Source organism: Choloepus didactylus, chromosome 13 (assembly GCF_015220235.1).
Source record: "Choloepus didactylus isolate mChoDid1 chromosome 13, mChoDid1.pri, whole genome shotgun sequence".
Lineage (NCBI taxonomy): Eukaryota > Metazoa > Chordata > Mammalia > Pilosa > Megalonychidae > Choloepus > Choloepus didactylus.
The window spans coordinates 95,480,775-95,507,209 of record NC_051319.1 but is presented as its reverse complement, the minus strand read 5'-3'; the positions used below and the strand labels follow the sequence as shown (position 1 = coordinate 95,507,209).

The 26,435-nt window shown below is 38.5% G+C and overlaps 1 protein-coding gene across 3 annotated transcripts; it reads left to right on the top strand.

Moving 5' to 3' along the window:
- Positions 1–26,435, top strand: LOC119507961 (zinc finger protein 300-like). 3 transcript variants are annotated; one of them, XM_037801319.1, is made up of 6 exons: positions 1–174; positions 1,399–1,525; positions 2,811–2,855; positions 12,185–12,311; positions 12,528–12,623; positions 24,322–26,435. In XM_037801319.1, the coding sequence occupies exons 3-6, from the start codon at positions 2,841–2,843 to the stop codon at positions 25,875–25,877; spliced, it is 1,794 nt and encodes a 597-aa protein (XP_037657247.1). In that variant the 5' UTR covers positions 1–174; positions 1,399–1,525; positions 2,811–2,840; the 3' UTR covers positions 25,878–26,435. The 3 variants fall into 3 exon arrangements, with proteins under 3 accessions (XP_037657247.1, XP_037657248.1, XP_037657249.1); XM_037801321.1 differs by lacking the exons at positions 1–174; positions 1,399–1,525 and adding an exon at positions 20,483–20,489 and having other exon boundaries at positions 2,817–2,855; positions 12,528–12,640; XM_037801320.1 differs by lacking the exons at positions 1–174; positions 1,399–1,525 and having other exon boundaries at positions 2,772–2,855.

The following is a 26,435-nucleotide window of genomic DNA, read 5'->3' as shown; positions in this document are numbered from 1 at the left end:
AGCCTTAGAAGCTTGCGGAATGGGCAAAACCGCCTGATCGGGAACAGCGCAGGCTCCGGAGCATCGCAGGCTCAAGAGCAGCGCGCTTCGGTCAACGACTGGAAGTGGGCGGGTTCATCAAACTGGATGTGACAGTTTGATAACTGAATATCGGGACCTGATAACCGAATTGGGGTCAGAGGGGGGGGTTTTATGTGTTGAGCGATGGGGAAGTCTGGGATTGATAATGGAATGGGGGTCCGTGAGAGTGTGTGACCGTGTGAGGTCAATGATGGGAAGTCTCTGGGATGAATGTTGAGGGTGAAAGGGGATCAGTTATAGGGTGAGCTGTCTGATCGGTGGGTCAGAGATAGCTGGTCTGTCTGAGTGATGGGGGTATCTGCGTGTCCTGCGGTTTGTGGACCTGTATGTTCAGTGTCCTCAGTGGCGGGAGGTTGCTGTGAGGTATCTGTGATTTCTGGGCCTGGGGATTCAGAGATTTGTAGGGTCGTTAATGGGATCAGGAGCTGATAAAGGTTAACCCCAGTTTACTGGGAAAGGCCTCACATTATAGTCTCTGTAGGTCACAGATGACCAGGCTAGTCCCTCAAGTTCAAATACCTCCTCAGATGTTTTCTCAAACCATCATGTCCCCCATCACTCGTGTCCTCACAGAAGTAAACATCCTTTTGAAAACTGAACCAAACAAATCTAAAGGAATAAGTTTATTATTGTTACCTCTAGCCAAAGACCACCAAGAACACCCTGTAGTTGAACTAGTTGGGTTTATTGCTCAGGAAGCAAGGAAGAACGCACACCAAAGGGACTGATGGGGGTAGCTCAGTAGGAGACTGTTAGAGAGGACTTTCAGTATTTGGGCAAGGATTTAAGGAAGTAGGCCTAGTTCTGAATGGGATGCTGTCAGGAAGCAGGGGTAAATCAGTGACTGGGAATTTTAATAAATCTAAATAGAATGAAGAAAGACTAGGCTGAAGCAAAAGCTGTAATAGGTAAAGAAGTAACAGTCCTCATGTTAGCTGAGAGAGGGGGTTGTTTGGTATTTTGTGGCGTGGAGAATGTTCTTGTTTTCTCTGTGTTTAGAAATGATTTTAGAGAGGTCTTGTTTTTGTCTTGATCTATCATAGTCACAGAGTGGCCTTGTCCAATGTCAATGCTCTGTGAAATTATTTATGTTAAAGAGGAAATTTTGAATGCCACACCAGCTCTCAGATATCAGGGGCCGCTTTTCTTTTTCATTATGAAAGGTGTGACTTCAACCCTGCCCCTTCCTAAATTTATTGAAATCATTCTACAGTCTGTTCAACAAACATTTATTGAACACCTGCTGTTTATTTACTGCAGAGATGGGTGTCCAGAGACAGATGAGCATGACTGTTTCTCTTGGTTGTTTCCTTCCAGGGGTTCTTTGATAAAGCCTGGGTCACCTCATATGACACAGTCTCCCTGTCATGGGAGCTCCCACTTCCTCTGAACAAGTTCAGCCCTGTCTGCACAACCAATTCTGGGGTTGAAAAGAATTTACTAGGTAAGTACCTTCCTGCATTTGGTATATTCTCTTTTATCAGTGGTTCCAGCCTATCAGCATTTTTGTATGCAGACAACTGAACTGTTGAAACTGAGCAATAATCATTTAAACAAAACCCATCTTAAAAACGATGTTTTAGTCCATGAATATGGATTTGGCAGGAGAGTGCTAAATTGGGGGAAAATATGAGATGTCTTGGATAATTATTGGAATGCATCAGGAATGCATTCCTGTTTTCCAGTTGGTCACATTCCCATTCTTATTGCCAGTAAACTGTTGTTCCATCTGCAGTTAAATATTTTATATATATATATCCATGATTATTGCCTTATGATAAAGTTCTATGCTCTGGTTTGCTAATGGTGCCATTATGCAAAATACCAGAAATGGATTGGCTTATATAAAGAGGGGTTATTTGGTTACAAATTTACAGTCTGAAGGCCATGAAAATGTCCAAATTAAGGCATCAACACAAGTATACCTTCACTGAAGGAAGGCCAATGTCATCCAGAAAACCTCTGTTAGCTTCGAAGGCACATGACTGGCATCTGCTGATCCCGGGTTGTGTTCCAGGTTCTCTCACAGCACCTGTGCATTCTTCAAAATGTTGCTCTTGGGACGTTTTGTCCTCACTTTGCTTCTCCAGAGCAAACTCTGGGATAGAGTCTCCAAATTGTCAGCAAAAGTCTCCTTTCATCCTCCATCTCCAAAATGTCACTCTCAGCGGCTCTGAAGTCCTTCTGTTTGTGAGCACTTTTATAGGACTCCATTTATTAAATCAAGACCCACACTGAATGGGCAGGGTCCATACTTCCATGGAAATAATTTAATCAAACATTTCACCCACAGTTGATTGATTCACATCTCCATGGAAACAATCAAAGGATTCCAACCTAATCAACACTAATATATCTGCCCCCACAAGAATGCGTTAAAGAATGTGGCATTTTAGGGGACAGAATACATCCAAACCAGCACATTCTATAAGTAGAGTTGCTGGTTCAAAGGGGAACAATATGTTGTTAGTAATCATTAGGAAACACATCTTTATATCTGTCCAATTAAAAACCTGTCCAAGTTCCATATAATCATATGATAGTCACAAAAGGACTAAAGGTTGATGTCTCCTTCGCATGGTACTTGCTGACCTTTCTGTAAGGCCCAAATGACCTTCTTCATTCACCTGACTTCTGGTGGTGATTGTTTCTAGATTGGTGAATGGGGAAACTGCAGTCTGGATCTGGTTGTGAAAACTTCATTCTAGTCACTAGTGTTGCTTTTTCAGGCATCTGCTATTTTGCAGGAGAAGCCAAAAATGACAAAGTCTCAGGTAAGTTGCTTTGTTCATTTTTTATTCTTCCCTTGGTTTTTCATACAATCAAGTAGAATATTGCAGCTAGATTAAAATTAGGATTAGGGAACAAAAGGTAATGAGGATAAAGATCAAAACCTGGAAAGAGTTGGTAGGTAATATGCAGATAATCTTGTCTGAAACCATTTTTTATAAATTGATTTACACATTTTTCTGATCTTCCTAGCAAACATCATCAGTTACATGATTGGGTTTTCCATAAAGATAAAGCAGATAAATTTCCCATTGGAAGAAAATGTTTCTTGCTCTGTAGGACTAAAAGAAATTTCCCTTTTTGTGTCTTCTTTTAGGTAATAACATATACAATGTTCTCATCAACATTTCTGTAGTAAATGCAACAGATTTCTTGTAGCTGTGACTTAAAATACTTCTTTACAGGGCAGATATCATGTCAGAGCTGAACTCCGTAAGCATTATTCCTTAGGGAACCAAAGTGGTTTCAAAGGTTTCTGATGGTATAGTTTATCCAGATGTAAAACTTAGGTCAGATGGAATGACAAATGTCCACTTATCTGTAAAGTAAATATTTCTCTCAAATAGGTAGTTCTTTAGTCATAATTCTCTGGCAGAGACTTGGAGAATAGGGGTCTCTGTCTCTCCATAGCCTTTACTGTAGTCTCAGGGTTTGCCCCAACTTAAGGCAAGTTCTTTCTCTGTCCTGCCATTTATAAAGTCTTTTTAATATTTTTTTCCTGACCAAAATTATCTATACATAGTGTAAACATTTAAAAATCTCCCTCCTCTGAGAATAAACAGTATTTATAATTTGTGATGTTTAAATTTTTGTTCCATTTGAAATTATTTATTCTATTTTTTTCTTTTTTTAATTCATTTTATTGAGATATTTTCACATACCATGCAGTCATACAAAACAAAGCATACATTCAGTTGTTGACAGTACCATTACATAGTTGTGCATTCATCATCAAAATCATTCCCTGACACCTTCCTTACCACACACACAAAAATAACAAGAATAATAATTAAAGTGAAAAAGAGCAATTAAAGTAAAAAGAACACTGGGTGCCTTTGTCTGTTTGTTTGTTTGTTTCCTTCTTCCATTTTTCTACTCATCCATCCATAAACTAGACAAAGGGGAGTGCGGTCCATATGGCTTTCCCAATCCCATTGTCACCCCTCATAAGCTACATTTCTTTACAATCATCTTGAAGATTCATGGGTTCTGGGTTGTAGTTTGATTGTTTCAGGTATTTACTGCTAGCTATTCCAATTCATTAGAACTTAAAAAGGGTTGTCTATATTGTGCATAAGAGTGCCCACCCGAGTGACCTCTCAGCTCCTTTTGGAATCTCTCAGCCACTGTAGCTTACTCCATTTCCTTTCCCATCCCCCTTTTGGTCAAGAAGATGTTCTCCGTCCCACGATGCCAGGTCTAGATTCCTCCCAGGGAGTCATATTCCACGTTGCCAGGGAGATTCACTCCCCTGGGTATCTGATCCCACGTACTGGGGAGGGCAGTGATTTCACCTGCCAAGTTGGCTTAGCTAGAAAGAGAGGGCCACATCTGAGTAACAAAGAGGTATTCAGGAGGAGGCTCTTAGGCACAATTATAGGGAGGCCTAGCCTCTCCTTTGCAGCAACAGTCTTCCCAAGGGCAAGTCCTGTGGTAGAGGGCTCAACCCATCAAACCATCAGTCCCCTATGTCTGTGAGCACATCAGCAACCATCGAAGTGGGGAAGCCCAATACCCCTGCATTCTCCGCCAGCTCCTCAAGGGGGCTCTGCATATTTTTTTCATTGTTTTTTTTTTAATTAACTCTTTTTTTTAATCAACTATACAAAAAATAAAAAAAAATTAAAAAAACATACAATAAAAAACATTTCAAACAAACCATAACAAGGGAGTAAGAAAAAGACAACTAACCTAAGATAACTACTTTACTTCCAACATGTTCCTACTCTATCCCAAGAAAGTAACCTAATATAGCAACATTTCTGTGAACTTGTTCCTACTATACCCATCAGAAATTAACAGACCATAGTCATTCCTGGGCATTCCCAGAACGTTAAACTTACCCACGATAGCTTATCTGTTCTTATTGGATTATCGTTCCCCCTCCCTTAATTGCTCTCTATCACTAGTTCCCCTACATTCTACATTATAAACCATTTGTTTTACATTTTTCAATGTTCACATTAGTGGTAGCATATAATATTTCTCTTTTTGTGCCTGGCTTATTTCGCTCAGCATTACATCTTCAAGGTTCATCCATGTTGTCATATGTTTCACTACATCGTTACTTCTTAATGCTGCGTACTATTCCATCATGTGTATATACCACATTTTATTTATCTACTCATCTGTTGAAGGACATTTGGGTTGTTTCCATCTCTTGGCAATTGTGAATAATGCTGCTATGAACATTGGTGTACAGATATTTGTTTGTGTCACTGCTTTCAGATCTTCCAGGTACACACCGAGAAGTGCAATCGCTGGATCAAAGGGTAACTCTATATCTAGTTTTCTAAGGAACTGCCAGACTGACTTCCAGAGTGGATGAACCATTATATAGTCCCACCAACAATGAATAAGATTTCCAATTTCTCCACATCCCTTCCAGCATCTGTAGTTTCCTGTTTGTTTAATGGCAGCCATTCTAATTGGTGTGAGATGGTATCTCATTGTGGTCTTAATTTGCATCTCTCTAATAGCTAGTGGAGCTGAACATTTTTTCATGTGTTTCTTGGCCATTTGTATTTCCTCTTCAGAGAACTGTCTTTTCATATCTTTTGCCCATTTTATAATTGGGCTGTCTGTACTATCGTCATTGAGCTGTAGAATTTCTTTATATATGCAAGATATCAGTCTTTTGCTAGATACATGGTTTCCAAAAATTTTTCCCATTGAGTTGGCTGCCTCTTTACCTTTTTGAGAAATTCCTTTGAGGTACAGAAACTTCTAAGCTTAAGGAGTTCCCATTTATCTATTTTTTCTTTTGTTGCTTGTGCTTTGTAAAGTCTAGGAAGTGGCCACCTAATACAAGGTCTTGATGTTTCCCTACATTATCTTCTGAGAGTTTTATGGTACTAATTTTTATATTGAGATCTTTGATCCATTTTGAGTTAATTTTTGTGTAGGGTGTGAGGTAAGGGTCCTCTTTCATTCTTTTGGATATGGATATCCAACTCCCCCAGCCCCATTTGTTGAAAAGACTGTTATTTCCCAGTTCAGTGACTTTGGGGGCCTTATCAAAGATCAGTCGGTCATAGATCTGGGGATCTATCTCCGAATTCTCAGTTCAATTCCGTTGATCAATATGTCTATCTTTGTGCCAGTACCATGCTGTTTTGACAACTGTGGCTTTATAATAAGCTTCAAAGTCAGGGAATGTAAGTCCTCCCACTTTGTTTTTCTTTTTTAGGGTGTCTTTAGCAATTTGAGGCATCTTCCCTTTCCAAATAAATTTGATTACTAGCTTTTCCACGTCTGCAAAGTAGATTGTTGGGATTTTGATTGGGATTGCATTGAATCTATAGATGAGTTTGGGTAGAATTGACATCTTAATGACATTTAGCCTTCCTTTCCATAAACATGGAATATTTTTCCATCTTTTAAAGTCCCCTTCTATTTATTTTAGTAGAGTTATGTAGTTTTCTTTGTATAGGTCTTTCACATCTTTGGTTAAGTTTATTCCTAGGTACTTGATTTTTTTCATTGCTATTGAAAATGGTATCTTTTTCTTGAGTGTCTCTTCAGTTTGTTCATTTCTAGCATATAGAAACGTTACTAACTTATGTGCATTAATCTTGTATCCCGCTACTTTGCTAAATTTATTAGCTTTAGTAGCTGTAACGTCGATTTCTCAGGGTTTTCCAGATATAAGATCATATCATCTGCAAACAATGACAGTTTTACTTCTTGCTTTCCAATTTGGATGCCTTTTATTTCTTTGTCTTGCCAGATTGCCCTGGCTAGCACTTCCAGCAGAATGTTGAGTAAGAATGGTGATAGCAGGCATCCTTGTCTCGTTCCTGATCTTAGAGGGAAGGCTTTCAGTCTCTCACCATTGAGTACTATGCTGGCTGTGGGTTTTTCATATATGCTCTTTATCATGTTGAGGAAGTTTCCTTCAATTCCTACCTTTTGAAGTGTTTTTATCAAAAAGGGATGTTGTATTTTGTCAAATGCTTTTTCAGCATCTATTGAGCTGATCATTTGATTTTTCTCTTTTGATTTGTTAATGTGTTGTAATACATTGATTGATTTTCTTATGTTGAACCATCCTTGCATGCCTGGAATGAACCCTACTTGGGCATGGTGTATGATTTTTTAAATACGTCTTTGGATTCGATTTGCAAGTATTTTGTTGAGAATTTTTGCATCTATATTCATTAGGGAGATAGGCCTGTAGTTTTCCTTTTTTGTAGCATCTTTGCCTGGTTTTGGTATTAGATTGATATTAGCTTCATAAAATGAGTTAGGTAGTGTTCCATTTTCTTCAATGTTTTAAAAGAGTTTAAGTAAGATTGGTGTCAGTTCTTTTTGGAAAGTTTGGTAGACTTCCCCTGTGAAGCCATCTGGCCCTGGGCATTTATTTGTGGGAAGCTTTTTGATGACTGATTGGATCTCTTTGCTTGTGATTGGTTGGCTGAGGTCTTCTGTTTCTTCTCTGGTCAGTCTTGGTTGTTCATATGTTTCCAGGAAATTGTCCATTTCCTCTACATTATCCAGTTTGTTGGCATACAGTTGTTCATAGTATCCTCTTATAATTTTTTAAATTTCTTCGGAATCTGCAGTAATGTCACCTTTCTCATTCATTATTTTGTTTATATGGGTCTTCTCTCTTTTTGATTTTGTCAGTCTAGCTAGGGGCTTGTCAATCTTGTTGATCTTCTCAAAGAACCAACTTTTGGTGATATTTATCCTCTCTATTGTTTTTTTATTCTCTATGTCATTTATTTCTGCTTTAATCCTTGTTATTGCTTTTCTTCTACTTGGTTTAGGATTGGTTTGCTGTTCATTTTCTAGCTTCTTCAGTTGATCCATTAGTTCTTTGATTTTGGCTCTTTCTTCCTTTTTAATATGTGTGTTTAGTGCTATAAATTTCCCCCTCAGCACTGCTTTTGCTGCATCCCATAGATTTTGGTATGTTGTGTTCTCATTTTCATTCGTCTCTCTATATTTAGCAATTTCTCTTGCTAGTTCTTCTTTAACCCACTGATTGTTTAGGAGTGTGTTGTTTAACCTCCAGGTATTTGTGAATTTTCTAAGTCTCTGATGGTTTTTGACTTCTAATGTATTCCATTGTGGTCAGAGAATGTGCTTTGAATAATTTCAATTTTTTAAAATTTATTGAGGCTTGTTTTATGTCCCATTATATGATGTATTCTGGAGAAAGTTCCATGAGCACTAGAGAAGAATGTGTATCTTGGTGATTCGGGATGTAATGTTCTATATATGTCTGTTAAACCCAATTCATTTATCAGATTGTTTAGGTTTTCCGTTTCCTTATTGGTCTTCTGTCTGGTTGTTCTATCTGTAGGAGAGAGTGATGTGTTGAAGTCTCTCACAATTATTGTGGAAACATCAATTGCTTCCTTTAGTTTTTCCAGCGTTTGTCTCGTGTATTTTGTGGCACCTTGATTGGGTGCATAAACATTCATGATTGTTATTTCTTCTTGTTGAATTGCCCCTTTTATTAGTATGTAGTGGCCTTCTTTGTCTCTCATAACATCCTTGCATTTAAAGTCTATTTTATCTGAGATTAATATTGTTACTCCTGCTTTCTTTTGGCTGTAGCTTGCATGAAATATTTTTTTCCATCCTTTCACTTTCAATTTCTTTGTGTTCCTGTGTCTTAAGATGAGTCTCCTGTTTGCAACATATTGATGGCTCATTTTTTCAAATCCATTCTGTGAATCTGTATCTTTTAATTGGGGAATTTAATCCATTTACATTCAACGTTATTACCATGAAGGCATTTCTTGACTCAGCCATCTTATCCTTTGGTTTATGTTTGTCATACATATTTTTTCCCTCTCTCTGTTAATGTCCTTTAATGTACCCATACTGAATCTCTTTAGTACTGAGCCTTTCTCCATATCTCTCTCTCCTTTCTTTCTTTCTCTGTCGGTAGGGCTCCTTTAAGTATCTCAAGTAGGGCAGGTCTCTTGTTAGCAAGAGAAAAATTTAAGCTCTCCCTCAAATTTGAAGAAGAGCTTTGCTGGATAAAGAATTCTTGGTTGGCAGTTTTTCTCACTCAGAATTTTAAATATGTCATGCCACTGCCTTCTTGCCTCCATTTTGGCTGCTAAGTAGTCACAACTTAGTCTTATGCTGTTTCCTTTGTATGTGGTGAATTGCTTTTCTCTTGCTGCTTTCAGAACTTGCTCCTTCTCTTCCGTATTTGACAGTCTGATCAGAATATGTCTCAGAGTGGGTTTATTTGGATTTACTCTATTTGGAGTTCACTGGGCATTTATGATTTGTGTATTTATGTTGTTTCGAAGATTTAGCAAGTTTTCCCCAACAATTTCTTTGAATACTCTTCCTAGGCCTTTACCCTTCTCTTCCCCTTCTGGAACACCAATGAGTCTTATATTTGGATGTTTTATATTATCTATCATATACCTGAGGTCCATTTCGATTTTTTTGATTTTTTTCCACATTCTTTCTTTTGTTCTTTCATTTTCCATTCTGTCATCTTCCAGGTCACTGAATTGTTGTTCAGCTTCCTCTAGTCTTGTACTATAAGTATCCAGAATCTTTTTAATTTGGTCAATAGTTTCTTTAATTTCCATAAGATTGTCTATTTTTTTTATTTATTCTTGCAATTTCTTCTTTATGCTCTTCTAGGGTCTTCTTGATGTCCTTTATATCCTGTGCCATTGTCTCAGTGTTCATCTTTAGTTCTTTGATTATTTGCTCCAAGTATGTGTCTCCTCTGATCTTTTGATTTGGGTGCTTGGGCTTGGGTTATCCATATCGTCTGGTTTTTTCATATGCTTTAAAATTTTCTGTTGTTTTTGGCCTCTTGGCATTTGCTTAACTTGATAGGGTTCTTTAGGATTTGTAGACCGATTAAAACCCTTATCTCTAATTTGTCATAGCTATAGCTTCATGGAGTACACTTTCTCTAACTAACCAGCAGGTGGCATCCACAAGCCACCTATTCCCCTCAAGCCAGTCTCCGCCACTTTGTCTTTGTGGTGAGTGGGGGAGTGAGTCTTGTGGGGTCCGATTGGTGTACCAAGCTTGCGTGTGTAGTTGGTGTTGCCCACCCTGTATATGGGGCATCTGTCTGGGCGGTCAGGGAGGGGGGGTGGCTCTAACAATCAAATCTTCCTGGTGTTCCTGTAGATTTAAAGCTGCTGCAATAGTCTAATCCTTCAGTTCAGTCCTGCCACAGTTTGTCTCTGCCGCTGACCCACAAGTCCTTGGTATTGGCATATGGCCCCTGAGACTTGCGAGTGGGTCCCTCTTCCAGGCTGTGCACCCCCTGGTCCTCTGTTGAGTGCCATCCCCCCAGGGCGGTTCTGGGCTGCAGGGCTGCGTAGGGACGCTCCCAGTCTGCTGAAAGGATAGCTGAATGGGGCGTGTTAATTCACACTGCTCCACCTTCCCAACTCTGGGACAACAAGCTGAGGGTGCAGGGAAGGCTAATGTCCACGCCCAATTTTGTGGTGTGTGCGTGTGTTGTTGGAAGCACTTCCCATCACACTGGGTTGTCTGGGGCAGCTCTGGGCTGTGGAGCTGGCACCTGGCAGGAGTGTTCCCTGCCTACTGGGAAGATTGCTGTGAGGGGACGCCCCCCTTTTCTTGGGAAGTTGTGGTGTTTAGTGAATTTTCTCAGCCACTGGACTTATTGCCTTGTGTCTCAGAGCTCTCTTAGTTCTGCTCTTGTCTTGAGTTGCCCAAATTGCAAGTCTTTGAGCCTCTCTTCTTACTTCTTAGAGTACTTGTTTTAGAAAAAGAGAAAAAGATTAAACAAAAAAAAAAAGGGGAAAGGCCCTCCTTGCAGATCTAATGGGTTATTGAAAAGCTGAGAGACAAGGCAATTAGGGCCATTAAGGAACGGTCAAGGGAGCAGAGAAACCAGTTTTTCAGACAAAGAAACTCGTCTTCTGGATTTGCATATGAGCCTGACTCTGCCTGAGCTCTGCCCTTCCCTTTTTTAGGTTCACCAGAACTCCAAAAAGCCTCCAATTTTATTTTTGGGTTTTTCTTGCTGTTTTTGCGATCCCTCTCTCCTCTCTGGTGGGCTGGCTGCTCCCGGGTTCTCTGGTGTATGGTCTCAGTCTATCTATGCTTGGAGTTTGGATCAGTAGAATGAGTTTCTGATAAGGGCCGCAACTGCAGTTCTCCCTTCTCGTTCCTGGCACTGACAGGCCCTCCTCCCATGGAACTGAGCCTGGCAGGGAGGGGCGCAGGTCCCCTGGCCACGAAAACTTACAGATGTCGCTGATCTCAGCTGTTCCACATGTTCATGACATATGCCCAAAGTCAAATTGCTCTGCGGTGTCCGGTCCACGCAGGTCCTAGCTTTCTACCTACTGCCCTGGAGGAATAACTAAAACGTACACCTTACCACTTCGCCATCTTGCCCTGCCCCCCCATTCTATTGTTTTTAAAATGTGAAGTCACAACTTTATTATGTTCCTGATTGACTATCCAGTTTTCTCAGTGCCATTTGCTGCATAATCCACTCATTTGAAATGCTGCTTTTATTATTTATTAAATTCCCATTTATAATTACGTCTTTTTCTGCTTTTCTGTTCTTGTTGTCTGGCTCTTTTTGCTAAAGAGTCTTACATCATTTTTCTCAAAAGTTATGATGTAGAAGTGGGTATGTAGTTTTGCATGCTATGTAGTAAAAATTATGGCTAGGCATCCCTGAAGATCGAGAAAATGATTAACTGAGAGGAACAAGTAGCAACAGACAAGATAGGATTTAACAAAGGATTATGAATACTGAATCTTTATATTAATACCTTTTTTTAGATGCTAGGGTATTAGAATAGCTAGAAAGAAATAACCGAAATGGTAGAACTGTAACTCAAAACATTCTTTGAAATCTGCTCTATAACGAATCATTAAATTGTACTTTGAAAGTTATCACCATTCTGTATATATATTTCACAATAAAGAAATAACTGAAATTGTGGAACTGTAACTCATAACATTCTTTGAAATTTGCTGTCTAACTACTTGTTAAATCATACTTTGAAAGTTATCACTTGTTCTATGTATATATTTCACAATAAAAAATGTTTTAAAAAATGATGAGAATGATCATTTCAGATTGGACAGGAATATGCTATTACAGGGTCCCGTGTCATTCGAGGATGTGACTGTGGATTTCACCCAGGAGGAGTGGCAACAACTGGACCCTGCTCAGAGGACCCTGTATAGGGATGTGATGTTGGAGACCTATAGCCACCTGGTCTCAGTGGGTAAGGATGGCTTCCTTGCATTACTCAGAATTGTCTAATCCATTGCCTCTCCCTTCTCATTTGTTTGGGTCAGGTGGGACATATATAATAACTTTTATGTCTTATTCAGTAGAAGGTCAATACTTTTTTGAGGGTTAGCAGGACAGCTTCATTGTGCACCTTCTATTCTTTCTTCAATGCAGTCAACCCAATTCCTTTGTGATTTCCCAATAATAGGATATCCAGTTGCTAAACCAGACGTCATCTCCAAGTTGGAACAAGGAGAGGAGCCATGGATCAAAAAGAGAGACATGTCAAATTGGCTCTATCCAGGTGAAAATCTAGCAGATGTGAGATAAGGGACATGAAATCTCAGTTGGGTTGTTTTTGTTTTTTATTGACTGATGGCTTAAGACTTATGTCTCTGCCCAGATTGATACCTTCTATTCCTCAGGCTCCTGTGCTGAGCGTGTAACAGGCATTCAACAACAAATTGATTCCTAGTGAGCAACATACAAGATATTTCTTACTGAGCCACTTAACAATTGTGTCCTTACTGCCTTTCTAAGAGAGATTCAAAGGCAATAGAAAGCAAATGTCTTTCAGGAACATAATTGTACTTGGAAAGGCAAGGTATCAAGATTCACAGCTGTATAAAGTTACATGTCTAATACAGTTACTGCTTTAAAAGTCAGTGAAAATTATAACCTAAAGAGATGTGGCAGAATTTAAGAAGACATATTTCCCAGCATGTAGCAGCTGCTCTTTTAAGTGTGGAATAGGAAGAAGGAGGAGGTGAGAGGGCAGGCTCTGGGAAAGAGGACATGTAAAAAACTTTGAAGTTAAGAATAAACTTGACTTTTCTAGCAGAAATTACTAGTATTACATGACTTCATTAAAAGATATTTATTGAGGGGTAGTGGTTTTTAAGCTGGGGTACACGGTATGAATACAGATAGTGAACTTTTCATTAGCCGTATGCTGAATTTTTGTTATTTTAAACAGCTTTGAGATATAATTCACATAGCATACTATTCACCCACTTAAAGGTACAATTCACTGGTTTTTAGTATATTCACAGATGTGTACAACCACCACCATAGTCAGTTTTAGAACTTTTTCATCACTTCAGAAAGCAACCCCTTACCTTTTAGCTGATCCCCCCTAAGCAACCTCTAATCTACTTTCTGCCTCTATGGATTTGCCTATTCTAGACATTTCATATAAATGGACTCATAATATGTGACCGTTTGTGACAAGCTTCTTTGACTTAGCATGATGGTTTCAAAGTTCATCTGTGTTGTAACATGTATCAGTACTTCATGTTTATGGCTGAATAACATTTTATTATATGGATATGATGTATTTTGTTTATCCATTCATCAGTTGATTGACATTTGGATTGTTTCCACTTTTTGCTTTTATACATAATGCTGCCATAAACATTTGTGTCCAAGTTTTTGTGTGGACATATGTTTTCATTTCTCTTGGGTATATACCTAAGAGTGGAATTTCTGGGTCTTATGGTAACTCTATGTTTGAGGAACTGCCAGATGTTCTAAAGTGACTGCACCATTTTACATTCCCACAATCAGTGTATGAGGGTACAGAGTTCTCCACATACTGATAACGCTTGTTATTATCTGACCCTTTCATTATAGCCACCTAGTAGAAGTGAAATGGTATCTCATCATGGTTTTGATTTGCATTTCTCTGATGACTGATAATGTTGAGTATCTTTTCATGTTCTTATTGATCATTTATATATTTTTAGATAAAGTCTATTCAGATCCTTTACCCACTTTTTAATTGGGCTATTTGTCTGTGCTGGTTTGGATGTATTATGTCCCCCAAAACGCCATGTTCTTTGATGCAGTCTTGTGGGCGCAGACGTATTAGTGTTAATTAGGATAGAATGTATTGATTGAGTGTTTCCATGGAGATGTGACTCAATCAACTGTGGGCAAGACATTTGATCGGATAATTTCCACAGAGGTGTTACCTCACCCATTCTTGGTGGGTCTTAGTTAAATCACTGCTGCCATATAAATGAGCTGACAAACAGAAGGAACTCAGTGCAGCTGCAGCCAAGAGAGACACTTTGAAGAATGCACGGGAGCTGAGAGTGGAGCTGGAACATAACCTGGGATCAGTAGATCCCAGCCACATACCTTCCCAGCTGACAGAGGTTTTCCAGATGTCATTGACCTTTCTCCAGTGAAGATACCCTATTGTTGATGTCTACCTTGGACACTTTATGGCCTTAAGACTCTAATTTTGTAACCAAATAAACCCCCTTCATAAAAGCTGATCCATTTCTGGTATTTTGCATAATGGCAGCATTAGCAAACCAGAACATTGTCTTTTAATTATTGAATTGTAAGAGTTCTTTGTATATTCTAGATACAAGACCCTCATGAGAAATATGATTTGCAAATATTTATCCCCATTCTATGGGTTGTAGTTTCACTTTCTGGATAGTGTTTTTTGATTCACAAATGTTTTCAATTTTGATGAAGTAATTAAATTTATCTATTTTTTTTCCTTTTATTTTTCATGATTTTGGTGTCACATCTAAGAATCCATTGTCAAATCCAAGGCCATGGAGATTTGCCCCTATGTCCTCTTCTAAGAGTTTTATAATTTTCTATCTCTTACATTTAGGTCTTTGATCATTTTGAGTTAGTTTTGTATATGGTGTGAAGTTAAGGATCTAACTTCATTCTTTTGCAGGTGGATATCCAGTTGTCCCTGTACCATTTATTGAAAAGACTATTCTTTCCCCATTGAATTATCTTGGGACCCTTTTTGAAAATCAGTTGACCACATAGGTTTATTTTTGTATTCTCAATTCTGTTCTATTGATCTCTACATCTGTCCTTAAGCCAATACCACACCTTCTTGAGAACTCTTGTTTGAGGTGAGTTTTGAGTTTTGGAAATGTCATTCCTCCAACTTTGTTCTTTTCCAAGATTGTTTCTGGCAATTCTGGATCCCTTGTAATTTCCTATGAATTTTAGAATCAGCTTGTTAATTTCTACAAATAAGCAAGCTGGGATTCAGATAGGGATTGTATTGAATCTGTGGTTCAGTTTGGGAGGTAATGCCATCTTCACTGTTTTAAGTCTTTCAACCCATGACCATGCTTTCGATTTTTTTTTTTTAACATTTTATTTTGGAATAAATTCAAAGTTATAGGAACAGTTGCAAAAACCACACAAACCCCATACACAGAACTCCAGCATTCCCTGACCCCCCGATACCCCCAATACCCCCAATCCACAAACTTTAACATGTTGTCCCACTGCTATTTCTTTCCCTCCCTTCCTCCCTCCCTCCCTCCCTCTCTCCCTATCTATCATCCATCATCTATTGCTCTATCTTCTGAACATATGACAGCTAGCTGCACACATCCTTGAACAAACACTGTAATTCTCATATACAATTCCCATGAACAAGAACATTCTTTTATGCAATCCCATTAAGCACAGCTAAGAAGTACAAGAGATTCAACAATGATGCAAAGCTTGCATTCTATATTTCCTGTTCCTTATGTCTCAACTATGTCCCTTTGAGCCTCTTGTCCTCCATCGTCCGATCCTATCCAGGGTCATCCTTGGCATTCAACTGTTGTCTATTTAGACTGTTTTTTTTTCCTCAACTGTGGAAACATATATACAGCCTAAATCTTCCCATTCCACCCCCTCCCTAGGATTCCATTAGTGGGATTAATCACATTTAGAATGTTGTAATGCTATCACCTTCCCACCCTCCATTGCTAGAAATTTCCCTTCACCTCAAACAGCAACCTTACACTCATTTCTTAACTCCCCATTGCCCCTTCCCCCATTTCTCTTAACCCATACTCTACTTTTCATCTCTATGGTTATATTCTCTGATAATTTCTTTGTGTTTACTGTTGGGCTTAAAATTAACCTCTTAAATCCATAACAATCTTGTTTTTCTTTGACACCACCTCCACCTCAATAGGACACACAAACCATGCTCCCACATTCCTCCATTCCCCCTCTCAATATAGCTGTCCAAAATCACACATTTTACGTTGAGTCCAAAACCACTGATCCATCATTAGAGCCTGTGTACTCTACATCATGTAGGAAGTAAATAGTGGAGTTACAGTCCAAAAATTATTGACTTCTATTTGTAGTCCATTGTGGCCAGAGAATGCACCCTGAGTATATTCAATTTTTTTTTTTTTTTAAATTTCGTGAGGCTTGTTTCACATCCCAGCCCATGGTCCCTTCTGGAGAAAGATCCGTGATCACTAGAGAAAAATGAGTGTCCTGGTGATTTGGGATATAAGGTACTATATATGTCTGTTAAAATTCTCTGTATCTCTTTCTCCTTTCCTCACTTTTCCGTCGGTAGGGCTCCCTTTAGAATCTGAAGTAGGGCAGGTCTTTTATTGGCAAAGTCCCCCAGCATTTGTTTGTCTGTGAAAAATTCAAGCTCTCCCCCAAATCCGAAGGAGAGCCCCGCTGGACAAAGCACTCTTGGTTGGAAATTTTTCTCTCAGAATTTTAAATATGTCATGCCACTGCCCTCTCGCCTCCACGGTGATCGCTGAGCAGTCACAACTTAGTCTTATGTTGCCTCCCCTGTATGTGGTGAATTGCTTTTCTCTTGCTGCTTTCAGAACCCACTCCCTCTCCTCAGCATTTGAGAGTCTGATCAGAATATGTCTCAAAGTGGGTTTATTTGGATCTATTCTATTTGGAGTTCGCTGGGCATCCATGCCCCATGTATTGATATTATGTAGAAGGTTGGGGAAGTTTTTCCCAACAATTTCTTTGAATACTCCCTCCAGACCTCCACTCTTCTCTTCCCCCTCTGGGACACCAACGAGTCCCAAGTTTGGACTCCTTATTTTATCTATCGTATCCCCAAGAGCCACCTCAACCGCTTTGATTTTTTTCTCCATTCTTTCCCTTGTTCCCTCATCTTCTGTTCTGTGGTGTTCTAGGACACTGAGACGTTGCTCAACCCTCTCCAGTCCTGTACCATGAATATCCAGAGTCCCTTCAACTTGGCCAACAGTTTATTTCCATAAGATCTTCTATTTTTAAATTTATTCTTGCAATGTCTTTTTTTTTTATTTTATTGAGATATATTCACATACCACGCAGTCATACAAAACAAATCGTACTTTCGATTGTTTACAGTACCATTACATAGTTGTACATTCATCACCTAAATCAATCCCTGACACCTTCATTAGCACACACACAAAAATAACAAGAATAATAATTAGAGTGAAAAAGAGCAATTGAAGTAAAAAAGAACACTGGGTACCTTTGTCTGTTTGTTTCCTTCCCCTATTTTTCTACTCATCCATCCATAAACTAGACAAAGTGGAGTGTGGTCCTTATGGCTTTCCCAATCCCATTGTCATCCCTCATAAACTACATTTTTATACAACTGTCTTTGAGATCCATGGGTTCTGGGTTGTAGTTTGATAGTTTCAGGTATCCACCCCCAGCTACCCCAATTCTTTAGAACCTAAAAAGGGGCAATGTCTTCTTTATGCTCTTCTAGGGTCTTCTTTATGTCACTTATATCCTGGGCCATGGTCTTTTTGATGTTCTTTAAATCCTTTGCCATGTTTTAATTCCTCGATTGTAGTTCTTTGATTAATTCTGCCAAGTACTGAGTCTCTTCTGATATCCTGATTTGTGCGTTTGGAGTTGGATTCTCCATATCGTCTGATTTTATCATATGCATTAAGATTTTCTGTTGTTTTTGGCCTCTTGGCATTTTCTCTGCTTGATAGGGTTCTTTCAAGTTGTAAAAAAAAGATACCAATCTAATTTTTCAGAAACACAGTTTGGTAACGTACACTTTCTCTAACTAACCAGCAGATGGCGTCATGAGTCACCACACCCCTCAAGTCAGTTCTCAACCTTGTTCCCGCGGTGTGTGGGGAAATGATTCTTGTGGGGTTCAGTTGGAGAACTCAGTTTGGGTGTGTTGCTGGAGCTGTCCACCCTGAATGTGGGGCGTGTGTACGGGTGGCCAGGGAGGAAGGGCAGCTTCAATATTCAAATCCCCCAGCTCCCAGAGATTCAAGGCTGCCGCAAGAATCCAAGCCTTCATTTCATTTCAGCCCCAGACCCTCTCTCTTGCTGTTCCACAAACTACCAGACTTAGCGTAGTGTCCCTGGGTTCTCCGAGCGGGTCCCCCCTCCCAGCCGTGATCCTCCAGGAGCTCTGCCGAGGGAATGCCATGCTACCTCACAAGTGTGCGCCATCCTTCAAGGGAAGCCCCAGGCTGCCGGGCCATGCAGCGATGCTCTCAGCCTGATGCAAAGATTGCCGAACGGGGCTTCTAAACCCCCTCCTCCTCGCACAGTTCCTCCTTCCCAGCTCTGGGACAACTGGCAGGGCTCTGGGCTGTGGGCACAGCCCTGGGCAGGAGTTTATCCAGCCCTCTAGGGAGCCAGCTGCGAGCCATGGGGTTTCTTTCAGCTTCTGGCTCTCCTCTCCGTTCCCCCGGCCACAAGGGTATCTGCAGCGGACTATCCTCCAGGCCAGATACCGAGAGGCCATCCCAGCCCCCTCTTGCTGTGTTTTACTGTGTGGTTCCCACTCCCGCAACTGCAGCTGCTCCTGGGTTTTTCCCTTTTTTTTTTTTTTTTAAAGAGCCAGTCGGTCTCCAAACGCCAAGCCCTGGCTTCCCCACAGCGCCGCGCGGCTGCGGGTCTTCCAGTCAGCTTACTCACTTGTTTCAGAATGCAGACTCCTGGTTTCACCAAGTATATGGCCCCTGTGATACTAGCAGACCTCATCCAGCTGGCGCATCGCTGTAACCGGTATTCTGGGTCACTTTCTGGTTTTTATCTAGTGTTTTTCACGGAGGTGTTTTTTTGCCCTGTCTCACCTAGCCGCCATCTTAGTTTCCCCTGTAATATGCTTTAATGTCAGGAAATGTGAGTACTCCAACTTTGTTCTTTTTAGCTATACAGGACCCCTAACCCTTCCAAAAATTTTTGTTAATTAGCTTTTCCATTTCTGCAAAGTAGGCTGTTGGAACTTTGATTGGGATTGCATTGAATCTGTAAATCAGTTTGGGTAGAATAGACCTTAACAATATTTAGTCTTCCAATCCATGAACATGGAACATCCTCCCATTTATTTAGGTCCTCTTTCATTTCTTTTAGCAATGTTTTGTAGTTTTCTGTGTATAAGTCCTTTACATCCTTGGTTAAAATTATTCCTTGATATTTGATTCTTTAGTTGCTACTGTAAATGGATTTTTTTTCTTGATTTCCTCAAGTTACTCATTATTAGTGTATAAAAACACTAGTGAATTTTGTGTGTTGATCTTATATCCCACCACTTTGCTGAACTCATGTATTAGTTCTAGTAGCTTTTTGTAGATTTTAGGGGATTTTCTGTACATAGAATCATGTCATCTGAGGTTGCCACCACCATCTCGCATTGCCTTAGCTGTGCCCGGGGCCCAGCAACCATCTCACTGCCACCTTTGGCCTGCCTCTCCCATTCGAATTTCCTGAAGCCCTGTATTTAACTTTTTTATGAAGTTGCCAAACTGTTTTCCAAATTTGTTGTACCATTTTGCATTCCCACTAGCAATGTATGAGGGTTCCATTTGCTTCACATCCTCATCAGCATTTTGTATTATCTTTTTTTTGGGGGGGGGGTAGATAGTCTAGTGGCTGTATAGTGGTGTCCATTGTGGTTTTAATTTGCATTTCTCTAAAGACTAAAGATGTTGAGAATCCTTTCAGTGCTTTTGGCCATTTGTATTTAGTTTTTTTTGCCCATTTGAGAAATTGAGCCTTTGTCTTAATATAGAGCTATAAGAGTTTTTGTGTGAATATATCTCAATAAAACAGAATTAAAAAACAAATAGAAAAAAGAGTTTTTCTATATATTCCTTTGTCATATCAATGTTTTGTAAGTATTTTCTCCCAAACTGTGACTTCCTTTTTCATATTCTTAAGGAGAAAAAGTTTTTAATTTTGATGAAATACAATTTATCAATTTCTTTTATGACCAATCATTTATTTATCTTATTGAAGAAATCTTTATCTAACTCAAGGTCACAAAGATTTTCCCCTATTTTATCTTCTTGAACTTAATGATTTTAGTTTTTACCAGTAGGACTTTGATTAATTTTGATTTAATTTTTGTGTTTTGTGTAAGAAAAGGGTCAAGGTTCTTTTTCTTCCATACAGTTATCCAGTTACTCCAACCATTTACTAAAAAAGACTGTCCTTTGCTCATTGAATTACCTGGGCACCTGTTCCGGTTTGCTAATGCTGCCGTTATACAAAACACCAGAAATCAATTGGCTTTTATAAAGGGGGTTTATTTGGTTACACAGTTACAGTCTTAAGGCCATAAAGTGTCCATAGTAAGGCATCTACAATAGGGTACCTTCACTGGAGAAAGGCTATTGGCATCCAGAAAACCTCTGTCAGGTAGGAAGGCACATGGCTAGCCTCTGCTTGCTCCCAGGTTGTTCTCCAAAATGTTGCTCTTGGGGCATTTATCCTCTCTTAGCTGTAGCTCCTCTTCAGACTGTCACTCTCAGTTGCTCTCTGAGTCTGGGCCTGTGTGGCTCTTTTTAAAGTACTTCAGTGATCCAATAAAGACCCACCCTGAATGGGTGGGGCAACACCTCCATGGAAATAATCCAATGAAAGTTGATTGAGTCACATCTCCATGGAAACACTGAACCAATAGGTTCCAACCTAATTAACACTAATATGTCTGCCCCCACAAAATTGCATCAAAGATAATGGCATTTTGGGGGACATAATACATCCAAATTGGCACAGCATCTTTTTTGCAAGATAATTCATCACATAAATGTGGGTCTATTTTTGGATTCTCAATTCAATTCTCCATTGAGCTGTATGTCTATTCTTATGCCAGTACCATACTGTTTTGGTTATTACAGCTTTATAGTAGGTCTTGAAATCAGTATATCTGCTTATCTATCAATATATCTATCCTTGTGTCAGGACCATGCTGTTTTGACCACTGTAGCTTTGTAATGTGCTTTAAAGTCAGGAAGTGTGAGTCTTCTGATTTTGTTTTTCATTTTCAAGATGTTTTTGGCTATTTGGGTCTCCTTACCCTTCCAAATAAATTTGTTAATTGGCTTTTCCATTTCTGCAAAGTAGGCTGTTGGAATTTTGATTGGAATTACATTGAATCTGTAAATCATTTTGCAGAGAATTGACATCTTAATGATATTTAGCCTTCCAATCCATTAACACAGAATGCCCTTCCATTTTTTTTAAGGCTTCTTTAATTCTTTTAGCAATGTTCTGTGGTTTTCTGAATATAGGTCCTTTACATCTTTGGTTAAGTTTATTCATAGATTGCTTGTGTCTTTTAATATAAAGTGAATCCCTTATTCTCTTACCCAGTCTGACAATTTCTGTCTTTTGATCGGAGTGTTATTCGATTCCCAGTTAATGTAATTTTCAGATTGCTTTGATTTAGGTTTGCCATTGTGCTCTTTGTTTTTTATTTCTCTAATATCTTTTTTGGTTTTCGTTCTTTTTTACTGTCTTATTTTGTGTTTAAAGAATATTTTTAGTATGCCATCTTAATTTGTCTGTTGAATTTTTAGCACAATTCTTTGTGTGTATTTGTATATATGTGTGAGTGAGGGAGTTGCTCTAGGGATTACAATATGATCTTTAACTACTCACACTTACTTCAAGTTAATAATGTTTTTTTTTTCCAGAAAAATTTAGAAACTTTTCACCAACATAGCTTTCTCCACTCCTACCTCAACCCATCCTGTGTTCCTTTACTCTCTTGTAGTCATATATTTTACATTTATATTTGTCATAAATTTAACAATACAGGGTTATAACTTTTGCTTTAAAAAGGCTTTTTAAGAAATTAGAAGAAAAGAGAAAAAAATGCTCCTGTACAAAATCCCTTGTATTTGACCACATATGTATATATTTATTTCTAGTGTCCTGTGGATTTGAATTATCTTCTGGTATCATTTTTCTTCAGTCAGCAAGAGTTTCTATAGTATTTTCTGTAGAACACATCTGCAAGCAATTTATTTTTGTTTATCTGGAAATGTCTTTGTTTTGCCATCATTTTGAAAGGAAAGTTTCACTGAACATAGAATTCTTGGTTCATATGTTGATTTATCTTAGCACTTTGAGTATGTCAATCCATTGTTTCCTGGCCCCCTGTTTTTCTGTCAAGAAGTCAACTGACATTCCTATTATTTTTTTTAATGTGTGATGTGTCATTTTTATTGCTGCTTTCACAGCAATTTGGTTATGAGGTGTCTTTATGTGTAGGTACCCTACTTGTGGTTCATTGAGTTCCTTGCTTCTGTAAGTTGTTTTTCACCAAATTTGGTGATTTTTCAGACATTCTTCAAATATTTTTCTGCCTTCTCCCTCTTTCTGGCACTCCAGTTATACATGCCAAATTGCTTCTTATTATTCCTCATATGTATGAAATTATGTTTATTTTTCTTAAATCTTTTTTCTCTTTTTTCTATAGAGTGGATAATTTCTTAGTGATACATATTCATGTCACTGATTTTGTCTTCTGCCTTCTCAAATCTGCTAATGAGCACATCTAGCCAATTTTTTATTTTGGCTCTGGAATTTCCATTTTTTTTATTACTGTTAAAACTTATTTTTAAATTTACATGAAATAAAGTTCACCACCACAACAGAATATTTTTATTACACTTAAAATTCGCTCTACCTGCCTATTCATAGGTCAAATTAGTTCATTTATGTAATTTCCTTCTCCATTGAAATTATCTATTTGCTCACTTATTCCTTAGCATGTTTTCCTTTAATTGTTTTAACAGGTTTATAATAGCTTCTTAAAAATCTTTGTATGCTAAACATCTGAACCCACTTGGAGTCAGTTTCTAGTGACTGATTTTTTTGCATGTCAAGTAATTTTTTATTGAAAACTGAACATTTTAGACAATTGTGGTAGCTATGGATTCTTCTTATTCTTTTGAGGGTTGTTGAATTTTTGTTTTAGAGGCATGTCAACTTTCTTTGGATGTCAAGTAATTTTTTATTGAAAACTGAACATTTTGGACAATTGTAGCAGCTATAGATTCTTCTTATTCTTTTGAGGGTTGTTGAATTTTTGTTTTAGAGGCAATTAACTTGCATGGACTCACATTATGACATTTGTATCCCCTATAGTGTGCCATGGTTAATGTCTATGCTCAGTTTTTTGTGTGTTTTTTTTTGTCTGACTCCCTAAAGGACTCTCTTGTACATACCTAATTTATAGGTGAGCTAGTGATTTGCACAGAGATTTTACTAGGTATCTAAAAGAAGCAGAAAGGCTTCCACACTTTACTGCCTGAGTTGCATGTAGGTTGGAATGCTTCAAGATTATAGCAAGTTCACAAGTCTCCCTTGGCTTTTGATCATTGCTAGGCTGTCTGGGATCTCCTTGCGCTTGTATTTTAGCAGTCAAGTGGGGATGTGTGGTGAGTTTATTATCTCAGCTCTTTAAGGACTCTTTTGCTTCCAAATTCTCCCTGTTAAATTTCTAGCTGCTCTACCTTCAGTCTCAAACCAAGTTTGCTATCTGTGTCTGTTAATGCCATATAAGTTGGGAATGGGGTGGATGGGGAAGGCCAGGAAAAAGGCCCCAAACTCCCCATTTTTACCCATTAAAGCGGCAGTTTGTGATGAATAATCACTTTTCAACATGTGGCCTGCCTTTGGTCATTTTCCAGTGCCCTGAATTTACTGTTTTAATAATTTTATTCTTTTTTATACTTGTTTTCTGAGGGGGATGAAATCAGTGACCATCTCATGCGAACATTATTGAAAGTAAAGTCTATCTTTGTTTATTTATTCATTGATAAACTTAACGTGTTTTTCTGTGCTTCTAAATGACTTGACTTCTTCCCAGTTCTTTACTCATAGACCATTTTGGATAATCCATTCATTCTACCTCTTCTTTCTTTTACTATTCTTCTTTATATCTATTTGATTTCATCTTTTTATTTTTTCAGACAAAGAGAGTAGACTTGACACCCCTCAACTGGGTATTTTTGAATATGCTTTCTTCCCTAAGGAAATAATGGAAAATGTCACAACGGATCATTTGTCGTACTCCATTTTAAAAGTTTGGCAAGGTGATGACCAGCCAGATAGAGATCAGGAAATACAAGACAGAATTTTCTTGCCAGTTAAAATCATCAAGAACAAAGCAGTTACTGAGGAGTCATGCCGTACATATAATGCATTTGGAAAAATATTTCATGAGTGCACAGACCCAGATATTTCAAGACAAAAACTGTATAATAATTCTGATTCATTTGAAAAGGGCTTGAAGCCTAATATAAACCTGAGTAGTTCTAATAGGAGTTATGTGACAAAAAACACTGATGAGAATCTTGGGTGTGGGATCACATCTAGCTACAATTCTTCCCATTCTAAGCATGAGAAGATTCATAATGGAGTGAAACACTCTGAAGGGAAACATTGTGGAAACATTCTCAGCAGTAAACAATCTCTTATTCAATATATGAATGTTGAAACTGGGGAGAAGACCTGTGTTGTGTGTATTGAATGTGGAAAAAGCTTTCTCAAAAAGTCACAGCTCATTATACATCAAAGAATTCATACTGGAGAGAAACCCTATGATTGTGATGCATGTGGAAAAGCCTTCAGTGAGAAGTCACATTTAATTGTACATCAGAGAACTCATACTGGGGAAAAACCTTATGAATGTTCTGAATGTGGAAAAGCCTTCTCTCAGAAGTCATCCCTTATTATACACCAGAGAGTTCATTCTGGGGAAAAACCATATGAATGTAGTGAATGTGGGAAAGCCTTTTCCCAGAAGTCACCTCTTATTATACATCAAAGAATTCATACTGGAGAAAAACCATATGAATGTAGTCAGTGTGGAAAGGCCTTCTCCCAGAAGTCACAGCTTATTATGCATCATAGAGCTCATACTGGAGAGAAACCATTTGAGTGCACTGAATGTGGGAAAGCCTTTTGTGAGAAGTCTCACCTCATTATACATAAAAGAATTCACACTGGGGAGAAACCCTACAAATGTGCTCAATGTGGAGAAACCTTCAGCAGGAAGTCAGAACTCATCATACATCAAATAATTCATACTGGGGATAAACCCTATGAATGTATTGAATGTGGGAAGACCTTCTCCCGGAAGTCACAGCTCATCATACATCAGAGAACACATACTGGAGAGAAACCTTATAAATGCAGTGAGTGTGGAAAAGCCTTCTGTCAGCAGTCACATCTCATTGGACATCAGAGAGTTCACACAGGAGAGAAGCCTTATGTATGTACTCAATGTGGGAAAGCCTTCTCACAGAAGTCCCATCTCCCAGGACATCAGCGAGTTCATACAGGAGAGAAACCTTTCGTATGTGATGAATGTGGAAAGGCCTTTTCCCAGAAGTCAGACCTTGTTGTTCATAGGAGAATTCATACTGGGGAAAAGCCCTATCAATGTGGTATATGTGGGAAAGCATTCATCCAGAAGTCACAACTTACTGTACATCAAAGAATTCATACAGTGGTGAAGGTATAAGAATGAACTGAACGTAGAAAAGCCCCAATATTAACTCAAGCTTTAGTAAATACCACAAACCCAATTTTTGATGAGTTTTGGGATTACATCTCTGTTGATAAAAGTTTACAAGCGAAATCATGTTCCTAGTGTGGTATTCAACTTTTTATCAAAGACAATAGGAAAGTCTTAATTACATAAATGATGGGCATTTTTACTATAGCTTGTAAAATTTTAAAAATATGAACCGAATGGTTAGCCCAATAGTGGCACAAATTACATATATAATCTCCTTTGAAATTACATGTACCTGATTGTACCCTATTACAAAAATCAGATGTGGGGAAAATTGGTAATGTTAAGACCGTAATTATGGCCATTCATTAATTTCCTATAGAGGACATGAAGAAAGCTCAAGTCAAAAATGCTACAATCTAGAAACTGCATTCTAGAGAAGAGACCTGATCTTCACCTCTAAAGATACGTGTAAAATTCTTCTTGTAGAAAGATAGAAAGATGAGTTGATCAGATTCAATAAAGGTGGTATTTATGTGTTCTTGAATTTCAAGAATATAAGTT